General features: G+C 41.0%; 1 protein-coding gene across 2 annotated transcripts; it reads left to right on the top strand.

The window, feature by feature from the left end:
- The first annotated feature begins 5,159 nt into the window (after positions 1–5,159).
- On the top strand, positions 5,160–9,018 carry LOC147886190 (pentatricopeptide repeat-containing protein At2g13600-like). Of its 2 annotated transcripts, XM_087395985.1 has the most exons (3): positions 5,160–7,899; positions 8,068–8,693; positions 8,779–9,018. In XM_087395985.1, exons 1-2 carry the CDS (start codon positions 5,664–5,666, stop codon positions 8,496–8,498), a joined length of 2,667 nt encoding a protein of 888 aa, XP_087252111.1. In that variant the 5' UTR covers positions 5,160–5,663; the 3' UTR covers positions 8,499–8,693; positions 8,779–9,018. The 2 variants fall into 2 exon arrangements, with proteins under 2 accessions (XP_087252111.1, XP_087252109.1); XM_087395983.1 differs by having other exon boundaries at positions 5,160–8,693.
- The last annotated feature ends 16,219 nt before the right edge of the window (positions 9,019–25,237 follow it).

Genomic DNA, 25,237 nt, shown 5'->3' with positions numbered 1-25,237 from the left:
CTATATGCTTTGCGATAAACAATCCTTGGATTGAATGAGTACTCAAACACAATTTTGTTCATATTGTTTTCCCTAGGTCTTACAGACCATGCTAAATAAAAAATTTGATCATCTTTATTCATTTCAACATAATTCTGCCGTAACACCCTTAACTTTGCAACCCCAAAAATAACCAAGGACATTCTGCTACAACAAAGAGTATTGCAGGTCTCTTTCAAATGTGCGGTGTCTTGCATTATACGAGCTCTCCCTCTTGTGTAGCTAGACTTTTTGAGGTCCACATTCATTGGTCTTCCCTTTAGTCTCTCCTCAATAGATGAGATTGAATTCCACTTCCCCTTTTGTGATAGCCGAGACAGTTGTTGACATCCATCTGAATTAGATGTCCCTTGTAAGAAATAATTTCTAGCTTCAAAAATAAAACAAAGAGAGCCATTGAATGAACTTAGACATGGACCACATACTTAATAACACTTGTTGACCTCTCTTGCTTGCTTTGACATCTATTATTTCATTCTCTTCAATGGGAATATTAGGTCCATGGATTTGAGTACGTGGGCTTCTATGTCCACCATCATGCTAAAGTGAAGGAGTAGGAGACACATCCAAGGTGGCAAAAGAGGTTCCACCACTAGTACAAGATACATCCAATGTAGCAAAGGAAGCACCCTTGGAACTATGAGAAGAAGAAATTGAGATAGACGTAGTGTCGAACGAACCTCCCATGTAGAAATTTGGCAAGCTTCAAAGGGGATGCCCCAAAAAGGTGGAAATTATATGCCTGACCATAAAAGTCAAGGTTAGGTTTAGGGTTTTAAGCATAGAGAAATTTCTAAAAATAGAAAATTTTCTCTATAAACATGAGATTCCCACATTCTCATTTTCTTGGACTATTTCTAGTCACATTTCTCTTTTCACCAATGTAAGGCAAAAATAAAAACAATAAGCTTAAACCCTTTGGTACTTGTGGCTTGCCACACCCAATCCAATTTAGGAAACGAGTTGAGATTTTCTTCATTGTATATGAAAGGAAATTCAACCTTTTGATTCAAGAATGTACTTAGAGTCATCTTTAAATATGCACATGTAAGTGATGACTGATTCAAACTTTCCCATGTAATCATCAAGTGTCAACTTTCCTTTTCATGCCTCATCATAGACACTCTTGCACGCTTAACAAAAATGTTTGGCTCAAATTTACATTTGTCAAAAAACTTGTTCTTTTCTAGCATAAATCTCTTTCCCACATTACTCCCATATCTTCTCTGGTACAACAAGTTGCATGAACTATGTTGTTCTTTTGGAAGTCTTCAAAGGCTTGGAGAAGTCTCAGTGCTTTTGAAATGTGACATCACGTAATTCAGGATCATCTTCTTGAGCTCTCTTGGACATCATGGTATGTAGAGTGATATTGCCTATGAATTGTGTTTTGGTTATCCTCATATCTTCATAAAGTTTCAATGAAAGACACTCATCTAGCTTCTGTTGATTGGTGAACAAGGATGATCAATCAATCTACACTGTGGCCAGGTTGAATTGATACGTTTCCCAAATCTACCCCTTTTCTTCAAAAGGATGGAAGTCTATCACACTCTTAGAAATCTTAGATAGTAGGGAATCTACAAGTGCATCTTCTTTATGTACATCCTCTTTACAATCTAACTCCTTGCCTGAGTTGCACTTGAGCGGTCTCCACATGGAGCTAGTGTTGTATTAGCTTTTTTTCTCGGAATAGCCATGCCAGTCAAACCCATCCTTGGATAACTCCCTTTGCATTACTGTGTTATAGCTAGAGATGTTACAGGTGGTACAACCTCAAAGCGAGATGCTATGGGTGGCACACTTGCTAGAGTTTAAACGGATACAACCTCAAAGCCAGATGCTATGGGTGGCAACCTTGCTAGAGTTTGAACAAGTAGAACCTAAGACGCTACAAGTACAATAATGCTTGATAATCTAGCCCATATTTTATCCAAAAGGTCCAAGAATCAAGTACTTCATGAGATCCTTTTATTGTATAGCATTCAAGAAGTACTTCTTGTCACTAATACGTAACTTATACACTAAATCTTCACACTCCTGCTTTTTTGCACCCAACTTCCATGAAACAATTGTCTTGAACATTTATCCTTGTGATTGGTCCAACCTTTTTTACTATCTTGAAAATGTATTTAGAGCTCGAACATTTTCAAAAGTGATTACTAAAAAAACTCTGAATTTTGCTCCAAAAAGTAGCAACCATGATCAACATGTTTCTCAATGACCTTACGAGCTTGAGACATTGCCATGATTTCCTACAGATTTATATTTGGTTACATTGGAAATCACTTCATTGAAGGTATACACAAGCACGTGCCTAGCTTTGTAAAAAACATTGTCTAACTATTTAAGTTTTTAGGACTTGGTAATCCCTCCTTAGCCAATGACTAACTTAAGCGGAATAACTATTTACATTAATGAAATTTTATTTTTTAATAAATTAAATATTTAGATGTGTTATAAGTCTTACCATAGAAAAAAAGAATTTAATATCTACTCTTTGTTTTATTTTTACATTTAAATAAAATTGACTTTTAAATTAAAACTTATATATCATTAAGGCAAGGGAGGAAGGGGGCAGTGATGAGAGTAGGGTTGCAATAAGGGGAAGCCAAAGTGTAGAGTGAAAAGGATCAAACGATGAGAGCGGATTAGACAAAGGCAAGTAGAGCTCAAAGACATATGTTAATTTTTTCCAAAAGCTATATTATGAAGTTTTTTAAATAGTCAAATTTTGATAAAGTTATTTAAATATAAAATTTTGGTAAAGTTCTTTAAATTTAAATGTAAAATTCTTGATAAAATTTTCATTTATAGAATTCTTTAAAGAATTTATGAAACTCCATTTATAAAACTTTAACTATTAAAAGAATATTATAAATGGAATTTAAACTTTATATTAAACCAAACTAAATTTAGTCTGGTTTAATATTAAGTTTAAATTCCATTTATAGTATTCTCTTGTAGTTTAAGTTTGAAAAAAAAATGAAATTTAAACCAAGCTAAACTTAATTTTTAAAATTTAAACCAAATTTAAATTTCAAATTACATTTTTTAATTAAAAATTTTAGTTAAATTCAAAATATTAAAATACGTTAAATTTTAAAAAAATGAAGGAATCTTTTTTAAAAGCACAACAGGGGAAGCGAGCGGAGGGGCGAGAAGGCTCGAGGGGGCACCGTCAGAGGCCAGAGGGTGGGGGGAGAAGCCGTAGGGGGCATTGCCATAAGCCCTTGCAATGGGCGAGCGGGAGAAGCCGCCCAGGTGCACGCGCTACCAAAAGTGAGAAGGGGGGGCGGTGACAAAAGTCGCTAGGGGAGGGGAGGTATCGCCCCTACCCAACCTGCATCCACAAGAGGTTGGGTGGCACCGGGAGGGAATCCCCACTTGCCACGTCTTGCCATTGAAGCGCCATGTTTGGTGCATCTTGCCCCATCGTCGAACTGCCATCCCATGACGCACACGAGCTAGAGAGAGAGAGAGAAGGGAAGGGGGGGGCTAGGCAATCGAGAGGACAGAGGGAGAGGGAGCAAAGAGGAGAGAGGAGTGGCAAAGGAGAGGGAGAGGAGAGGGAAGGGAGGGAGGGAGGGAGAGGAGGAGGAGAAGGAGTAGGAGGGGGCAGTTAGGAAGATGCGGAGGGGAGGGGGGCGGCAAGGGAGAGGAGGAGGAAGAGCGGAGGAGGGATTCAATAAATGTTGCAAAATTGAGTAGTTTCAGACAAGGTCTCTTTTTACACTTGTTCAAGTACAATCCTTCCCTCCTCCCTGAGCTCTTATCCTATAAATGAATAGGAAAGTATATGAGATTGGTACATTTATATTAACGCTCTTTATATAAAATGCTATATTAAAGAAATAGTAAAATTAAAGAGAGGAATTTCATATCATCGCAATTTAAAAGCTCGGGGAATGTTGAAAATGCTCACCAAAGAAAGCTCTTTCTCCCTCCGTGACATAAGGCCCTTTATAGTGCCCCCTATTTTGCAAGCGCTAACTTTCGACTAAAACCATGTACTTGACAGCACCTTCCCACCCCTTGAGCTTAACTTTAGGAGAGGAAGGATTCACAAATGTGGGCACATCCTCCAAACGTTGTAGCCTTTGGGGCATATTCTTCTTGACACAGTGTGGCCATCGTTCAATGGATTCTTGGCTCAATGGCCACTTTTTCAATAAAGGATTCTTGGTTCAATGGCCACTTTTTCAGATGTCTACACCTCGTGTGGCCCAGGGAGGCCACCCATCAAACTCTCTAGTAGAGAACAAAAACTTTTTTAATGGCTTGTTCCTATTCTAGAGCCATGGTTAGATGTTTTTGGATCCCACCTACAAGAATGACTGGGTTGCACAAATCCATTTGCAAGGTAAGGCACTGAAGCCCTGAAATGATGCTTGAGACTTGACATAGGATGGGTTCTAATGACCCGCTAGCCATCCTCCCAAAAGACAACTTCGCTACCACCTCCACCAAGTGGTCACAAATCTGCCATAAATGCGACGTGATTGGTATTGGATGATTGCCAGTGTTCTAGTTTCTGCATTGACAACTGTATGCCCATGAATCTTTTTGATTCATGGAAGGATGCTTGGGCAGGCTAGTTAGTTGGTGCTTGGGCGAGGGGATGGTGCTGCTCTCCTCACAAATTGAGACATCCTAGGCCTTTCGTTGTTCTCAACCCACCCATAGCCTCAATTCTAGATTTTAAGGGAAGTCACTTTGCCTTTTGCATTTTTGGCTGAATTCGGTGAAAACCGCATGTTGGTAGCAAACATAGGTCGGGTTGACACCACATTTTCAAAAAGGTGGTGTGAAGGGTACTTAGCCCAAGAGGCCTGACACTCCTCAAGGTCGCCCAACTCCATGGGCGGTTGACATAACATAGGTCTTGAAGGCCACCCAACTCCATGGGCGGCTAACATAACTCCCTATGAACCGTGTTGCTTGGGTATGGAACTCATGTTGAAGATCCTGAACGTTCCGACTCAACCATTGTTGCAGTCATGCTTAGGTGACAATTAAAGGCAGTCTTCAATATAAAGCATGGACGCCAGGTGGTGTGAATGGAGTACCTGATGGCCATTTGCCGGCGAGCATTATACGGGCACCGGTGGTGTGAACGCGCCCCTAGGATGAAGCATTCCCATGCGGCTATAGAAGGAATGAGAGCGTGACGGGAGTCAAAAAGGTCTGCAGTTTAGCCAAATGGCATTGCACTGTAACGTTTACATTGTCACTTTGGCTTCTTCAAATCGTATGCACATCGGTTTGTGAATGTGCAGAGGAGCTTGATAGTGCTCAAAGCGAAGCAAGGAACAAGCTTTCCACACCCTGCATCATCAGTTAGGGATGGATACGTGAACTTTGAGGCAATGGGTAGAGGTTCTGAGTACTTCTGCTTCGAGGGCTGGAACCTTACGTAATTAAATTTGTTATTCTGCTTTGAGACTGCCCAATAATCTCCCCTTCGATGTGCGTAAGATCAGCATATCAGGCATGGTGCACACGAACCCAATCTGGGCTCTTTGGATTAGTCACGTTTTTAATCGTCGCAACCGCAGCAACGTACTTGTGTTCCTTCGTGTTGCCGGTGTCACAATGATCGACCGCAAATTGGGACAGAACAAATGGGGAAGGGTAGCATATATTTCACATTCCAATTCTCAAGAGGTAATTGTCTGGGTCCAAGGGTTTCTCTGCATGGATATGATCGACATGGCATCCATGCAGCTCCATATGCAGCTTTTTTATGGCAGTATAGGAATGCAAAGGCCCCGTGGAATGGCAAGCGCTTCCACGGTGATACTAGTCTCTCTTCACAAAGAAATGCGAATGATAGAATTGAAGAGGCAGCATCCTGGACGTTGTTTTCCGAAAAGAACCAGCAAAATGTGTTCTCCTGGAATTTCATGATGAAAGAACTTATTCGACACAGACAGGGCGAAGAAGCCTTTCAACTCTTCTACGAAATGCTACACGAAGGGATAATGCCTGACAAGGTTACATATGTCTGCATCACGTCTGCTTGTGCTAGCAAGGCATCCATAGTCAAAGGCAAACAGATCCATGCACGCATTGTCAATATGGAATTCGAGTCAGATGTCATTTTAGGGAATGCCTTGGTCAACATGTATGGCAAATGTGGCAGTCTGAGGAATGCACGGTATGTGTTTGAGAAGATACCTGAGAAAAATGTGGTTTCTTGGAACACTATGATCGTGCTATATGCTCACCAAGGGAAGGGCAACGGGGCCCTGTTCGAGCAAATGCAAAACGAGGGATTACTACCAGACACATTCACATTTACTGGCACTATCTCTGCGTGTACAAGTCAGGCAGCTTTAGCTGAAGGCATGAGATTACATGCTCAGGTTGTTGGCAGCAGATTTGATACAAACCTTGTTATTGGAAACGCCATTGTTCACATGTACAGCAAATGCAGCAGCCTGAGCTATGCAAGGAGGATATTTGATGCCATGCCTGAGAGAAACATAGTCTCTTGGAATGCCATTATTGCAGCCCATGCTCAGCATGGGCAGGGTAAGGAGGCGGTTCACCTGTTTTACTGCATGAAGCAAGAAGGAGTAATGCCAGACAAGGTCAGCTTCATTTGTATGCTTTCTGCTTGTGCTGAGGGGGGAGCTCCAATTGAATGTCAGCAGTTGCATTATCTTATAAAGGTCAGCGGATTGGACTCTGATGTTGCTGTTGGAAATGCTCTGGTAAACATGTATCGCAAGCGTGGCAGCCTAGAAAATGCTGTCAAAACTTTTGAGAAGATGCCCATGCGGAATACAATCTCATGGAATGCTGTGATGGCAGCGTACGTCCAGCATGGAGAGGGCCAGAAAGCTGTCAAACTTTTTGATCAAATGCAGCAGGAAGGGGTGCTAGCTGATAAATTCACCTTTGCCAGCATTCTTTCTGCATGTGGGAATATGGCAGTCCTATCTAAAGGGGTGCACGTGCACAGCCTTATCCTGGGATCTGGATTTGAATCAGATGCATTTGTAAAGAATGCACTCGTCAACATGTATGGCAAGTGCGGCAATGTGAAGATGGCACAGAAGATGTTTAATGAAATTCTTGATAGAGACCTTGTCTCTTGGAATTCCATGACTGCAGCATTTGCCCAGCATGATGGTCTTCGGGCTCTCGAATTCTTTGATCAAATGCTGTCTGAAGGAGTGTTGCCAGACAAGATCACTCTTGTGACCGTCCTCTCTGCATCTTCTGGCACAGTAGCCATTGCTGTCTGTCACAGAATGCACGCTAGGATTGTATGTAATGAATTGCGGCTAGATATTTTCACATGTAATGCCCTTGTAAATATGTATGGGAAGCAGGGTAGCCTGGGGAGCGCACGTGGCATATTCAATGAAATGTATGAACGTGATGTGGTTTCCTGGAATGGTTTGATTTCCGCATATGCTCAGTGTGGCCAAGGCAAGGATGGACTCCAATTTTTTGATCAAATGTTGTGTGAAGGAATTTTACCGGTAAAAGTGACCTTTGTCAGCATTCTTTCTTCATGTGCTGATCAAGGAGCCTTAGCTGAAGGTGAGCACATGCATGCCCGCATTGTGTCTAGTGGACTTGAATTGGACATGATTGTGGGAAATGCCCTTGCTAACATGTATGGCAAGTGTGGAAGTCCAAAGGATGCTCGCAGGATGTTTGACAAGATGCCTAATCGCAATGTGATATCATGGAATGTGATTATTGCAGCATATGTGCATGATGCACAGGTCAAGGAGGCTTTGTGCCTCTTTGTTACAATGCTACAAGGAGGTGTAATGCCAGACAAAATTACATTTGCGACCATTCTATTGGCATGTGCAGATACGGCAGACTTAGCTGAAGGTGAGTGCATGCATGCTGACATTGTGAACGGTGGATTTGAGTCAGATGTCAGTGTTGGCAATTCCCTTCTGAATATGTACGGAAAGTGTGGTAGCCTGATTGATGCAAGAAGAGTATTTGATAAAATGCCTGAGAAGAACCTGATATCATGGAATTCTATGATTGCAGCATATGCCCAGCATGGGAAGGACAAGGAAGCTCTCCTTCTCTTTGAACAAATGAAGCAAGGGATCATTGTGCCAAATGATGTGACCTTTATTAGCATTCTTTCTGCATGTAATCGTACTGGTCTGGTTGATGAAGGCTGCTTGTACTTTGTTTCCATGTTTCGTGACTATGGAATCACTCCTGTTGTAGATCATTATGACTGCATGATTGACTTGCTTGGAAGGGCAGGGCGGCTAGATGAGGCAGAAGGTCTGATCAAGGACATGCCATGTCACCCTACACTTCAATCCTTTATGTCCTTGCTCAGTGCCTCCAAAAATCAAGTTGATGTAGAGCGAGGCAAGTATGCTGCGGAGTGTGTATCTATGCTGGATCCGGAAAATGCTGCTCCCTATGTATTGCTATCAAACATCTATGCTACCACAAGCTAGGCTCGTGAATGGTAAGTTGGACATATGAGAAATTTTTAAAGAAAACGGAAGAAGGGAAAATGCATCTGTAAGTTTGAATGAGCTTTTCAGCTATCATGAGCTGTGTCATGGCAATGGTTTCACATGATTCGAAAAGTACTTGATTTGGGTAGAAAGAAGGTTGGAGCAACAAAGGGCTGTTGGAGGCTTTCCTGAGTGGAATCAAAAACTGTTTCTAATCCCCTTCAGTGCTAGCCTTTGTCACAGCTGAGTTTTCCCTTCACCTCCGGAGTGCCGACAGAAACTCGGTAGGAAGACTGTTGTATAAATGGATGCTCAAGTATGTGTGGGTTTGTGTGTATGAGAGCATATGTTTATACTATGGTCTACACCCACTGTTGGGTGCTGATGATGCGTCAGGAAATGCTCGTGGAACTTGCAAATCCTTTTCGAAAACACAGCAAAAACACTATATGAAAATGCGCATGAACTTTCAAAACTCACAAATAGAAGAGACTGAACAAATGTGCTGCGTGCAATCTCCCCCCCCCCCCCCCCCCATAGGAGTGGTGCCCTCCTTTCCACCTCCTATGTATTGGATTTTTTCGATTGATTGAATAGCTTTCGAGAAAAAATCATATCAGCTCTATATACATCTCGAAAGTGGGAAAAAGGCCCACAAGTCAAGTTCAAAATAGCTTGCTTTCTCTAAAAATAAGCTTGTTTTTTCCACTATAGTTAATGCGCTTAGGCTAAGCCTCTAATGTCCAAAGAGTTAAATATGTACATGGGCATTTGTAATGTCAAAATTAGGCTTTAGCCTAGTTCATCACCGCATCACTAGAGTTGTGCTTATGTGTCGAAAATATGGGGAATTATGCTCGTCAAATGCCATTGCCCGATCAATTATTCTCGAATCCCTTGAATTCACAAAATCAATAATAATGAATTATTTCAAGCATAGAATAACCTTGGAATTTATCGCCACAATTAATCAACCTTTCAGTATTTCAACATCACAAAATCAATAAATCACAGATAGATGGTCCACACATGTGACACATGCCCGTGCCGCACATATCATCATATCATAAGCCATGTAGGAGTGCACATGCATCACTACGAACGGTGAGTACACATGCATTAACTGCGTAACAAAATATTGGATCTCGCTCAACTAAATACTGAAGGATTAAATTAATCATTACAATTCTCGTAACATTCCTCTTGCTTGAAATCGCAATCATCCAACTGTGTGACCAAAAGTAGTCAATAAATCAAGGTCATGGAAAAAATGCTCATCTGGTTGATGAAGGCTGCTCGTAATTTGTTTCCATGTTTTGTGACTATGGAATCACTCATGTTGTAGATCATTATGACTGCATGATTGACTTGCTTGGAAGGGCAACGCTACATAAGGCTGAAGGTCTGATTAAGGACATGTCGTGTCATCCTACCTTTATCCTTGCTCAATGCCTCCCAAAATCAAGTTGATGCAAAGCGAGGCAATTTTCCATATGAGTCGGAAAGTACTTGATTTGTGTACTGTAATTGAAAAAAGAAGGTTGGAGCAACAAAGGGATGTTAGAGGCTTTCCTGAGTGGAATCTCTACTATTAGCAAAAGTGAAAGATGTTGGCAGCCAGGTTCTATCTACCTTACAAAATAATGCATTTGATTTTGCATAGGATAGCATCAGAGGTCCAACTTTGAGGCGAGGGACATGTCATTTAAAATACAATGATGTGCAGATGAGGGGACTCATAAGAGTTTCAGCTATCTTAGACCTAAGACTAAGAGCATATTGTGTAGCGAGTCGGTGGGACCACTTCTTTTATTGGCCCACCTAAAACCAGTGGTGCCTCGAAAATATGTTCACCAGTCGAAAATATTAACTATACTATTTCCTTTAAACCTAAGACCAGTGTGTGCAGATATCTTGGCAATAAAATTTACTATTGTTTCTACAAGACAAGGGAGACATTCTTTGAAGATTACATCATTGATTTATTTGAAAATTACTAGACCAAATAAATTACTAGACACTGATTAATTTGAAGATTACTACACAGTGATTTATTTGGCCAAAATCTATGTGCATCTCGTAATATGATGAGAATATAATAAGTTCCTTGATTATAGGTTGTCATTGAGAATGCAATAAACGAACAAATGTTTTTTAATACCCACAAAAGGCCAAAAGATCCTATGAGATGAAGAGGTAGACACTAGTGTGAGCCTGACACTCCATCATGTTTTCTAATTTTTTTAAACACAACATCATTGGGAAAGCTAGATATACTTAGTGCATTCCTAAGACTGTGGAGAGTGAAATGAGCACTACTACCTTATCAATCCTTTGTTGACATGCTCTACTCGTATTAGTCACTCAGTGCATAGGCGTAGTGATGCTACTATGCAACTATCTTGTATGGGTTGAAGGCATTGAGCTCTCAATGTCCGTGTGTATGTGGGTTTCGTGCATCAGTGAGTCTACATCCACATTGTGATGTCTATGGTATTAGGGCTCTCTCTGGAAAAGCATATGATCCTCAACTGTTGAGGTTCCATCGAGTAACGAGCCTTGGGAGTCTATAGTTGCATCTAGTTACCTAAAAAAGATACAAAATTCTGGTCTTTCTAGTTAGTGACATGTCTCATACTGACATGATATCATAGTATTCGAGACATCCCATCAGTATGTCTACCTCTTACATGTGGCATAATGTGCAGAGTATGTCTTTGTGTGGCCAAAGTCTCCATCCTAGCTTGACCTCGAACTGGGTGTGGGTGCTTCAAGACACAAAGATGTGTTATGGCAATCCAAACGACATGTGAGAGATCAAGCTACATGTACATCGATGATTGAATGAAACTATCATCAATAAGGCGAAGGGATCTCTATCGAATGCCATCCTAATATCAAGTGGTCGCACTGAGAAGACCCATGCCTGTTAAAATGTACACTTGCCAAAAAGTCATCCTTGATAACCTAGTGGATATCATGGTATATGAAGAGCTACATGGACACATGGGGTGAGTGTTGTAGAAGAGTGTGGAATAGAAGAGATGGATCATGGCACAAAGAGTGAGAGCACAAGTGAGGCAAAATCCATTGTATTAGAATGAAGGAATGACCTCCATTTTATAGAAAGAGAGGATGGTGTAGGCACTCCCCTATATCAATGGCAATCAGCCCCTACATCAGTGGGACTGGCCTAAATCAAAGGAACCACCCATGTGGGGGCCTTTGGCTTACATCATCACTTAGGTCACACACTAGACACATCATAGCACTAGATGTGCCTCTACAACACACATACACACACATGTGACTCCCCTAGATGCACACATGCACCTTACAGCAACCCCTTGACCATACTTATCCCAACATACCCCCCCTCAAGGGTTTGCCTCTTGCAATGTCAAGGATACATCTAGACTCATAGTTTCTCATGCCATCTCATGGTGGTCGCACATGGCCATCTCATGGTGGTCAAGGATAAATCTATGTCTAGGATCTCATGCTAGCAAAGGTGCCCAATGGTCAAGGTTTACAAAAATGGGATAGACCAAACACATATCACATGGCCTACATCATATGGTGACCAAAGGTGATTTACAAAAGACAAAACATATGACATTCTTTTTGGAGTACTACTCTAGGCAGAGAACCTCAAGACAAGTTGCTCGAAAGTCAAAGTCCTTGTCTTCTACCACAAAGTTGGAAGCTTTATTTGCTGATGGAGTTCTCTCTTCAACCAGATTTGCATAGTCCTCTTCTTCTCATTGCAAAACTTTTCAGAGTGATTATTCTTACCACAATATGTGTAAGAAAACAATAAAACGTCTATGCTTAACAGATAATAGGATCTCATATGCAAGAGAGAAAAGCACATAGTATGGAGAATCAAAAATTTGATTACTGTAAAACTGATACAATAGATGGCGCTGCCTCCCAACCATGCGCTCCTGTGTGAGAAGCTTTGATGGAATGCTGGAAACAGTAGAGGACGGAGGCTGGATGCTAAGAAAGCAGGGTTGCTGTAGCCAGTGATGATGATGGGCTTCACGTGCTTGCTCTTATATAGCCACCAAATGTAGTCGGTTAGACCCAATTGGGTGACCGACCTAGTCCGCCCAAAACGGCTCGGTCTCGAAATAGGCCACCGACCATATGATAGAACCATGGTGCAAAATAGAGCAACTGACCTACGATTGCCATTCAAAGCCATCCGGGATCATCTGGGGCTCCAAACGGGCCCTGCAACCCGAGAGTGGGCTACCTCGGGAAATGCTCCATCTACCCTCAATGTAGCCAGTCATGGGATGCCTTCCCGCACTTGCATGTAGCCTAGTTGGCAGTGTGCCAACTCTTTTTGAAGCCGTCCAGCTATTAGGCCACACATGGCCCCCATTTGGTGTCCAAACCAGGACCTATCGGATAACCTAGCTACTCAAATGCCTTCTTCTCATATGGGGGGCTTATAGTAGAGTTAGCTGGTTCCCGCGTAGTTATACGAGAGTGGAGCATTGATATCTAATACCTCCCCTCAAAGTCCGCCCGCAAGTGAACTTACTTTTTCAGCCCAATGCCAAGTTGATGAAGATGCCTCTCCAGCAAGTCTCTTCCAAGAGCCTTTGTGAAGATGTCCGCAGCATTCTCTGTAGTCGGACAGTATACCAAGTCGACCTCTCCATCCATGATGAGCTCACGTACGAAGTGATATTGAATCTCAATGTGTTTTTTGCAAGCGTGGAACATAGGGTTCTTTGCAATTGCCATGCAACTTTGATTGTCACATGATAACTGCGTAGGATTGCACTGCACCCATGTCCCCTAAAATCCTCCTCAACCACACTGCCTCACAAGAGGCAAAACATGCTGATTTGTACTCAGCCTCGGTAGAAGAAAGAGCAACTGTGGGTTGCTTCTTGCTGACCCATGACATAGCTCCAGATCCAAGTGAGAAACAGTAACATGTCACTGATCTCATGCATCCACGTCTCCTGCCCAATCCGAGTCACAAAATCTGATCAAGATGTTGCCCTTGGTATAGGTGATGCCATAATCAAGTGTGCCTTTGATGTATTTCAGCACCCACATCCCTGCCCTCCAATGGTTCTCCCGGGGCTTATTGGAAAACCTGCTTAGTACACCAATCACAAAACTGATGTCTGGCCATGTTGCACAAGTAAATCAAACTGCCCACAAGCCTTCTATACTTCGCTTCATCCACCAGTGGTTATGAGTCCTCGTTTGAGAGCTTCACGTCAACCTTTATAGGGGTACCAATTGTCTTGCACTCATCAGCCATGCCAAATGCCTTCAGTATCTCTCCAGCATACTTTAGTTGTGAAATGAAGATCTGTTTTGGCTCTTACCAAACTTCAATCCCCAAACAGAAATGCATCAGTTCGAGGTCTGTCATTTCAAACTCTCTTCCTAGCAACTGCTTTCTCTACGAGATCTTTTCTTCATGGTTCCCTATTATGACAAGGTCGTCCACATAAAGGATCACGATCATACACTTGCCTCCTTCTCTGTAGATATACAAATTTGCATCAGATGGGCTCCTCTTGAACCCGTTTTGCAGAAAGTAGGCATCAATCCATTGGTACCACTCTCGTGGGGCCTGTTTCAACCCGTAAAGTGCCTTCTTTAGTTTACAGACTTTACTTTCTGAACTGGGGGTCACAAAACTTGGTGGTTGTTCCACGTATACCTCCTCCTTGAGATCTCCATTTAGAAAGGCAGATTTTACATCCATCTGAAACACGGGCCAACTTTCCTGTGCTGCTAAAGCCAAAACACTGCGAATTGTGGTTAGTCGAGCTGTTGGAGCAAAAGTATCCTGATAATCAAAACCATGTATCTGTACGAATCCTTTTACCACGAGCCAAGCCTTGTACTTATCCAACGTGCCGTCATGTACTTGGTCTGGTACACCCACTTGGTGTCGATTACCTTGCGTTTTGGTGGTTGATTCACAAGGTCCCAAGTGTTGTTCTTCATTATGGAGCCATACTCCGACTGCATAGCCTCCATCCACCTATCATTACCCTGTGCCTCTTCAAGACACTTAGGTTCTTCAGCACGGATCACCTCTGTCATCAAAGCGTAGTTGACCAAGTGTTCCTGCGCCTTCTTTGCTCCTCTAATCTTTTGGACCGGCGGTGTTCGGATGGTTCCTCCTCAATGGCTGGAGGTTCTCTGCCATCCAAAAGCTGCTTTACCCACTTCGGGAATGGCTGTTGCCGTTGTTGTTCTGTAGGCTCTTCTTCCTCTTCTTTATCTTGAATCCTCCCAAGCATTGTTGGGGGAGTTTGGTTTGCTATTGGTGGTTGTACTGGATGGATATCCTGGTCCTAGTTGTCTGGGAAGGAAGCATCCTCCTCCAATTGATGCAGCTGTTTAGAGAAGACCACATCGTGACTTACTATTACCTTCTTGGTAATAGGATTATAGAGATGGTAACCCTTCACCTCTTCACTGTAGCCCAAGAAAATACACTTCCGGCACTTCGGTTCCCATTTGGTCCTATTAGCATCAGGGACATGCACAAAATAGTCACATCTAAAAACTATGAAATGTGCAACTGAAGGTTTCTTACCAAAAAAGGCTTGTAGTGGAGTCATCCCATTCACAACCTTCGTGTAGCTACGATTCATAATGTAAACTATTGTGTTACATGCTTCAGCCCAGAAAGTCTTTGGCAAATCTCTCCCTTTTATCATTCTCCTGCCCATTTCGTAGATGACGCGCATCTTGCGCTCTGCTACTCCATTTTATCGTGACGTATGTGGCAAGGGTTTCTGCCTCTTGATCCCGTGACTTTTGCAATAACTTTTGAATTCACTTGATGTGAACTCACTCCCTCTATCTGATCTCAACTTCTTCACCTTCCTCCCCGTTTCTTTCTCGACCATTACATGCCATTCTTTGAACTTACTAAAAGCCTCATCTTTAGTCTTCAGGAAGTATATCCATATCCTTCTACTGTAGTCGTCGATCAGTGTCATGAAGTAGTAGGAACCATCCAAAGCTTTCGTCTCCATCTTTTCGCAGAGGTCCGTGTGAACGAGCTCTAGAGGAGCCTTTGCCCTGCTAGCCTCTTTAGGAAAGGGCTGCTGATGCTGTTTGCCCATCATACAAGCTTCACATACATTGGACAGATCTGTAATTTTTGGTAGGTCTGCAATCATTCCACTTTTATGCATCTCCTTTAAGAACTAAAGTTTAGATGACCAGACCTCTCATGCCACAGCTCAAACCAAAACCTACCGGAAAATCGAGCTACTCAAATGCCTTCTCCTCATATGGGGGGCTTACAAGTAGAGTTAGCTGGTTCCTGCGTAGTTACACGAGAGTGGAGCATTGATATCTAACAATATGAGCAAGGGTTGATTCTATAACAATCCTTCTCAAGGTGATTGTTTTTCCCACAGTGTTTACAAGACTTGTACTTGCTCTTTGAAAACTTCACTGCAAGTGCCTCTGTATGCATTTTGCCCATTCTTGAAGTGTTCTTTCTTTCCTCTTCTTGTAAGGAACTGATGATGCCTTCTAATGAGGGTTGAGGAAGATTCTTCAAAGTAGTAACCACATTGTCAAAATCCTGAGGCATGCTCTTTAAAAGCACTGCCATAGCATCATCCTCAGTGACAGGGGAATTAATTGAAGCTAGTTGTGTCATAATATTTCTCATAGTGTTGACATGGGTAGCAACATTATCTCTCTCCATTTTAAGTTCAAAGAACTTAATTTTCAGATTTAATTTGGAAGTATGAGAGCTAGCACCAAACAATATGTCTAACTTGTGCCATGCTTCAAAAGGGGATAGCGTTTGTACCTTCTTTTTTTAGGCCACAACTTGCCTTTGAAAGTTAATAGTTCTAACTATATGAGAGATAATAAATGTCTCCAGCTTCTTATCTAAGAGTCTCTATCTGTGGCCTTTCTTAGATGTCTTCTCATACCAAATACTCGAATCACTATCTAAGAGTCTCTATTTGTGGTCTTTCTTGGATGTCTTCATGTACCAAATACTCAAACCACTACCCACTTCTCATAGGTTAGTAGACCCCAATGATCTATAAATGCTTCTATCATCTTATGTTTGGGTTTGGTATACTACAACACAAAATATGGGTCATCTTCCTCATTTTCCTCTGATGCAAGTTTTAACTGCAAAGTTATCATGAGTCTTTTGGTGCATCACTATTCCTCTTCAAACTGTGGTCCATTCTCTATCTTTTTGATACAGTCATCATGTATAATGGGATAAATTTTTCATAGCTTCCATTGTTTCATAGTTACAATGTCCTCACACTCATCATCATATCCCATGTTGCACGTGCATGCAAAAACAGGAATGAGCCTATCATGTTTTGAGACAAAGGTGGTTGTCTAAAAGCTCCATATGATGTGAAAACTTTGTGTCCCTTTAATGGTATTACAATCATATATGTTTCTCCTCTCTACTTTACACTACTACACATGGGCCTTGTTTCGACAATTAAGCGCCAACATTTAGCATGCGCAGTGCGCTAATCATCGATACATATGGCAAGATTAATAAGGTCGGTATATAACAACCAATGATAGAAGTGTTAATGGTCGGTATATACCCACTCATAAGGATGGTATATATCGATTAATAGCAGAAAGGTAATGGTCAGTATATAGTGACTCTATGAAGCTTTCTATACCAACCTTTAGCAGAAAATATTTTCCCTATACTGACCTTTAATAGAGAGTGTTTTCCAATGACAAAAAAAAATCTTTTCATACATATTTGATCCTTTGAAATAATAAAAATACAAGAGCATGTACCGCAAGTTTGAGATCAAAAAGCTCATATATTTATGTCCAAGTTTGAGATGAAAAACATCAATCAAGAGCATTTACATCAATGCCCTGAGCCAAGTCCTACGTGTTAAAAACAAGACTATTTCCAACTCTATACCCAGTTGATCTCCTATATCATCATCGTACTCTGGCATTGTAAGTTTACCTAAGACTTGATCTTGTAATTCCCTTTCTTCAATAAAGTCAGGTGATTCTTAATCATCATCTTCTTCCTCAATATCATGGTCTCCATCTTCCTCCTGTACGATGTCATTATGTGCATCTTCTTCTTGGCTCATATTGTGATCCTCATCTTCTTCCCTAGATCCATTTGGATCAATTGGATCTGGCATTGGTAGTGGCATCTCCATATCCACATCTCTATCTTCAAAAATCTGTTTACTTTGTGGTGCAACTTGGATCACATACCACCATCTTGGATCAGAATGAGATCCAAATAAAAAACCACCTATATTGAATATGGGTGTTAAATGCCATCAATTATATGAAATTTTGCTTAAGTAGATACGAACATGTACCAATTGATCTTAAAAAATGAAAGCATTTGATTAATTAAATCATAAGTACACACTTGCTCACAATGCTTGGGAAGAACAAAAGTATCACTTTCATTGGTCCAAAGTTGGTGAAGTGTATTGCAAAGAAACCACTATTGTCTTTCCTCACTATAGCATGGGGACCATTGTAAATAGTTCTAAACCATTTTACATCAAGAATGAAAATACTAAATCATCTAAATTCAATTTCATAGATTTCGTGTATGGTCCCACAATAATCCAACTGTGAGGAGAGAAGATTGCTATCCAAAGCATTTGCTCAGCTATCTTGTGTGAAGTTAGCCATGACTCCACAGTCATATGTGGCTCTCTTTTAATCGATGCATTCCAGGAAAAAATGTTGTCGATATGACCATAATGCACTGTACTTTTTTTACTACAAAAGAGCATCATTAAAACAATAAGGATGCATATATTTTATACCGTATATTGCTACAAATGACTTAATTATGTCAAGAGGTAAGAAACTTACATGCATCATATATCCAAATGAAAACTCTCGCTCAATTGTTTGGCTTTACATTGAGCCAGTTGTAGCTAATCAAGTGACATTTCTTTGGGGAGAAGGGCGAGATCCTGTGGATATGGTCTTGCTATTGAGGATACAAAACTTATTGAATTTCTCCATTTTCTCTTTGCTCTTCTTTCTTTCAATCCCTTTTCCTTGGGGAACCTCGCCAATGAAGCGATCATCATCCTTGTTATGCCAAGCTTGCGATATATTAGGATCTATGGATGCAAGAAACTATGTGATATTGTGGCACAAAACTGGGGGTTTGGTTTTAGTCACGTCTCAACCCACAAATTGAAGAAGAAAGAAGAGATTTGGGCATTAGATGAAGCTTCAAGAGACACTCACTCTCTATCTTCTCAAATCAAAACAAAGATATAGACGTCAAAGGTGCGGTTGTACTCTAGCATTGGAAATAAGAAAGGCTGAGGGGAAGCATTGATTTGAGATAATCGGTCAGCCCCAAAAGTAAGAGCGAGCCATTGTTAGAAGAACATCTTTTGACTCAACACAATGTGAACTGATGTGAAAGGCGTGAATTGATAGGGCTGATTTGGTTGAATGGGACGGTTGGGGACGAAACATAGATCTCAAAAAGATGAAGATTCTGATATCAAATTCATTCAAAACGGAGCTTGGAACAGAAAATTATGATGGTTTTACGAAAGGTTCTCAAAACTGCTCCGAACAACAGACCCGACCACTCAGACAACAATAACTTTTATTTTGCTAAATGGAACAAATATATGAATACATCAATAGATAGATCTTGAAAAGATGAAGATTCTGATGTAAGTTTCATTCAAAACGGAGCTTGGAGAAGAAAGTTATGACCATTTTACGGAAGACTGTCAAAACTATCCATACCCGACTGCAGTTATGGAAAGGGCAACGATCTCCTTCAGCAAAGAAGTAGCTTCCCAGATACATGGCAAATTGAGGTTGCCTAGGGGAGTAGAGAATACCCTTAACATAGATCTAGAAATGACTCACTCATGTGGGTACACTAAGCTTTAGAGCAAGGAGAGAGGAGATGGAAGAAGGATGAGGAAAAGGAAGCATGAACTTTCTTCAAAACATCAACAGCAAGAAGAGGGGTACAAAGTGAGAGCCTAATGCTCTAGAGAGAAGGGAAAAGATAGGCAAAGCTGGAAGTGAGAGCCTATGAAGGGAAGAACCAGATGCTGGAGAGGGAAGAGAGAGGTCTCTTTTATAAAGCAATTCTCACCCTCCTTCACCTTGTTACATTTCCAGCCAGTAGATTCATTCACCCCCTGGTGACATAAGGACATGGGTCACCATCAAATGTCCTTTTGGGCATATTTTGACATGTGTCCCATCACAAGATCCTCATGACTCTTTAAAAATTGAGAAAGTCAAGAGTCTTTCCCCTTGGAGCCCATAGGGACCCTCTCTTTTCCATATGTCAACATCCTCCACATACCACCTGGGAATTCTAGAAGGATTCCTCTTGACTTTACACTCTTCCGCACTCCTCCACATGCCCTCCATGTGCTTGGCATGTGCTCTCCATATTATTTTAGTACATTATGGAGGCCATGCAATCATCTGGCCCACTCAAAATACATGACTCATTTCTATTTTCCCAATTACAAAGCAAATAATATATTTCTCAAACCATTCTATCCCTGTACCAAGGTATTTATAATTCATACCCGTGGTATTTACAATGATGCACTCCACTCATAATCACATTTGCAATCGTTTTCACTAATTATTCTAATTAGTGTCAAACCCACATTAATGATTACATGAAATAAAGTAGTCGACATCAAAAGATTGACAAGCCGCAATGAGAGTAGCCACAAAGAGCCGTCTCCCACCACCTTCTCCGTCACGCTTCTTGGTTCTTTGTCTCCATGGCTAGCTTTTGTCACCTTGCGGGCCCCACAAATCCTCCCACAGGTTTCAAAACAAAATATCATTTTTTGTTGTCACATCTTCCCCCCCTAGCAGATCCCCGTGCTTGGCATGGGGGTCTGCTGGCCATGCTATCCACGAATAAAACACTTTTAATCGGTACTCATTGGTGCGTCCAGGGGCCTCTTGACCATTTGCATCTTCCAAAAGATAAGTGCTATTTTTGAACTTTTTCTTCACCCTGAAGGGACCTTCCCAGCCTCGAAGGAGTTTCTTGTCTAGCTGCTTCTCCACACGACCATCAAACTTCATGACCAAGCTTCCTTCTTTGAGTTATGGCTTCTTCTTCTTCTTGGTAAGAGCATCATACCTTGCTTTGCGATGTTGTTGTGCTACCTCCAAATGTTGAAGTGCTTGAAGCCGCTTCTCATCCAAGGTCTCCAGCTGTACTAAACATTGGGCATGTGTTTCTTCTTCATTGCACAATCAAGAAAAAGACGTGCGAAGGCTTGAGATTTCCAATTCTATTGGCAAGATGGCCTCCACTCCATAAACTAGCTGAAAAGGTGTTAAACCAAGGAAGAGCTTATGAGTGGTTCTATAAGCCCACAAAACCTCTGGTATATGCACATCCCACTTCCTTTTCATGGTGTTTACTAGCTTAAACAAGGACCCATAAAGCAAACCATTAGTTTTTTCCACAAGACCATTGCATTGGGGATAATATGGAGTTGACATGACATGATTTATTTTCAATTTGTGCACCAAAGATTCAATCAAGTCATTCCTAAAAGACCTCCCTCCATCTATAAGGATTTCCAAAGGGCAACTAAAACGGGCACATATAAACTCCTTGAGAAATGATGCCACCGTTGTTGCTTTGTTGTTGATAGTAGCTTTTGCTTCTACCCATCTAGTTGCATAATCAGTTGTAACTAATATATAATACTTCCCTTGTGAGAAACGAGGAAGGGGGCCAACAAAATCCAAACCCCACCTCTCAAATGGGCCATATGCTGGAATGGGATTCAAGGGCCCAGGAACCAATTGCTTGCATCCATATGCTTGGCATACCTCCACTTTGGCACCACTCATGGACATCTTTGTTGAGTTGGGGCCAATAATACCCTGTGTTAAGGATCTTTCGAGTAGTGCTAGCTGAAGCAAAGTGACCTGAACATTCATGACACAACTCCATAATCCTTTTAGATTCTTCCGAGCTCACTACCATTCTAAGAACCTTATCTTTACCTTGCTTGTATAGAACATCCCCAAGGATTGTATAAGGATGAGCCTTCCTTGTGAGCCTCTGCTTTTGTTGAGGGGTCAATCCATGAGGAAAATGTCCTTCATCCAAGTAATATTGAACATCTTGGAGCTCTGGCCAACCTGTATCTATCAATGCAAGAGTAGCTTCAGTGAAAGAAGCCATAGCTTTAGTAGCCATCTCATCAGCTTGATGATTATCTTTTCTTTGAATAGGCACAAACTTGCAAAACTCAAAAGCTTCCTTTAACTCCATCGCTCTTTTATAAAGATCTTGTAGATTAGGACTCCATGCCTCATAAACACCTTTCATTCGCCTCATGACCAGTTGAGAGTCTCCTTTAACCTCTACCTCTTTCACTCCTTCCTTTAGGCAATCTTCTTATCCACATATCAATGCATTGTACTCAGCCACATTATTTGATATTGCTTCAAGAAATTGCCTACCCTTGGCCCATACCTCTTTTCCTTCTGGATCAAATAGAATTATCCCCTCAGCCCCACATTTCCTAGAAGGGCTAAAGGCTCCATCAAAATGTAGCTTGAAAGCTATTGGCGGGGTCTCTAACTCTTCATCTAAGTCTTCCTTTACCTTTGTTACTTCTTCCTCCTTTCCTGTAAGCAAATCTGTAAGAGAAGCTCTAGTGGTGCCTTCTGTAATAAAAGTGAGAGAGAATCTTGAGGCTCACGAATCCACTTAGCAAACTTTGCAACAGGATTGGATTTGCGAACCAAAAATTGTAAAGCAGGTTGAGACGTAAGGAAGAAAAAAAGGGCGAGTCACCAAGTATGACCTAAACTTCTTCACTCTACAAAGACCAAAGATAAACCTTCTTTCTCCATTTCACCATACCTCTCCTCAGCCTCCCTGAGTTGCCCACTTGCATAATACACTGGTTGCATGCGTCCTTGCTCACCCTTCTAAAGTAGTATAGCTCCCACTGAATGAGTTGACACACTTGGATTCACATAGAAATCATCCTCCCACCTAGGAGGCTACATAATTGGCCTTTGGCTCATGCATTCCTTAAGCAAACAAAATGCCTCATCTTGCTCTAGTCCCCATTGGAAAGATACATTTTTCTTTGTAAATAAATTTATAGGATACATCTTTTCAGAAAACATATCAATAAAGCACTGGTAATACTTTGTTTACCAAAAATGCCCCTCACCTCTCCGACATTACTAGGTGGTGGAAGGGCCATGATTGCTTGTACCTTCTCAGGATCCATTTCCATACCTTCCTCTAGGATAACATGTCCTAATAGAGCCACCTTCTTCCTGGCCAAATGGCATTTTGTAGGAGTAAGGCAACCTTTTGCATCATCAATACTTTTCAATGCAATCCTCAACTTTTCCAAGTGATCCACATGGCTTGAATAAATGCAAAAATCATCCAAAAACACTCTTATGAACTTTCCCAAGTAGGGTGCAAATACCTAGCTCATGAAATGTTGAAAACTTGCTGGTGCATTTGTACAACCAAGACTTATAGTAATTGAGTATAAGACGACCATGACAGCTCAAAATCAAAACTAGAACTAGAGATTGTAGCCAATGATGATGCAGATTGGGCATTCTACTTTGTAGGATTCAATTGAGCTTGTGCTCTTGTACATGCATGCTATAGGTACCTAATTTTTTGGGGCATCACCCTAACTCTAGTTATATAGTTTTTCTACTCGTATGGAGAATTACCTCCACACTCATATCACTCCAACAAGATTTGGACTTTAGTTACTAGTGCCAACCACTAGCAACCACCCACTATTTAGCAAAAAAAGTGGTCCACCTTAACATACATATACCTATCAAGGTAGCACCAATTAATTCAATGAAGAACAACCTTGAAACACATAGTGGTTCTCATCTCCAAGAGAGTCTCCCTGTGAGATTATTAAATGTAGGAATTCTCAAGCAAAAAATCTTGTCGCATTTCTAACAAGTAAATCCTACTCTCTCACCATAATTACCTTTTGATCCCTAAATTGTACTCCTTCTCACCATAATCAACTTTCAACCTCTAAATCTGATTTGTTCTCACCATTTTGGCTTGTTATAATCTCAAAATTTCTTCCATTGATCATATTCTACCCTATACTAATCTCTGGTCCAATAATGTTTTTTGAAATCCTCTCGTGGCTTCATTAGAAGATCATACCCACAAGATACAAGAAAGCACCTTGCATATTGAAGTTGCATGGAGTACACTAGTGCTCGTCAATGTCATGGCCATAAGATTGTCGACAAAAAAACATTATTGTAACTGCGATAGCAAGGAGCAAGCATGTCGACGTATGATAGTGGGGCCTTTCACATGTGCTCCTCTTATGTTTGAGATGTGACAAGTTGGATTGAATAAGTAGAAGATGGTCTTCAAGGCTTAACTGGCTACTGTCTAGTGTGTTGAAGCCCAATTTGCCAACGTTCACTTGTTGAGGATGGAATCAGAGATTAAAAGACTTACAACTACCATGCATAATCTTCATGAACAACTAACCCAAGAGCAAAAAATACTTTTTGATTCTAAAATTGCAAAACACGAGTCATAGGAGATAATTACAAGATCAATTGGTAATAAGAACAAATTGTCGAAAGAGACTTGGACCCTCCAACAACAACTTACTACATTTACTAGGAGATTAGAAAAATAATAGAACCTCTCTATATTACAAGCATAGGATCAATCCTATGCAACCAATGGAGAGCTTGGCATATGGTGGGGGAGCCAAGGAATCATAGGGTGCAAGCTACATGATATGCATCTTTGCAATATTTTGTAGCGAAGAATTACTTATAATGACATAGTTGTGTATTTTTCTAATGTTATCATGCTTTTTGCAAGAATTTCATGAAGAAAGTTATTGGAAAAGAATCATACAACAAATTTATGCTATAAAGAGTGTAGTGAAGAAGAGAGAATTCATTTCTATTCTAAGGGATTCTCGTCAGTGTTAGACCCATTAAAAGTTTTCCATGCATGTGATGAGGATGTGATGTTGCTGACATTAGTAGAGGCAAGGGTAATTAGATATATATATAATGTCTTTGTAAATGCTCTTTGAGATAAACGTGTAATGAGTCCTTTGTTGTCGAGACTAGTACATGTTAGAAATGCAAGGAAAAAATAGATTTAGCTATCCAAGATCTGTTAGGTGGATTTACACACATTTTAGGAAGCATGACATTGGAAGGCATGAACAAGGTGAAAGGCTAATAGAGCAAAAAGAAGGGTGGACAAGCTACCAAGGTGGAAAAGTAGGGACCAAGCATCTTTGAGCACATTTGGTGGCTTGCTACATGTGAACTTCCTAAAGAGATACACTCATTCTTGAAATGGGTCTTTAATAGATCCCCTATTCCAAGTGTCATAGATGCCTAAACCAAAGGAGAGTTGCTTCAAGTTGAAGGATTTGGACCTTAAAAGTTGAATGGCACATGTTAGGAGACCTTCAAACATTTAAATGTATGTTTGGAATGGAATTGAGTGCAAATGTGACATCTCCGTGCCCTTTTTAAATGCACTCACAACAAGCTCAAGTGAGTAATGACATGAGCATAGGAAAACATAGAGGGAAAGGGTTATAAAAAAGAAAATTCTTTGGGAATGTAAAGATGTGATGAGTGACATGGTAGATGATAATGCTAACAAACAGATGTTTGCGAGCAATGGA

This window comes from Dipteris shenzhenensis, chromosome 24 (genome assembly GCF_047967505.1).
Source record: "Dipteris shenzhenensis isolate YYH24624 ecotype China chromosome 24, Dip_SZ_1.0, whole genome shotgun sequence".
In the NCBI taxonomy this organism is placed as follows: domain Eukaryota; kingdom Viridiplantae; phylum Streptophyta; class Polypodiopsida; order Gleicheniales; family Dipteridaceae; genus Dipteris; species Dipteris shenzhenensis.
This window is presented reverse-complemented; position numbering and strand designations above follow the sequence as displayed.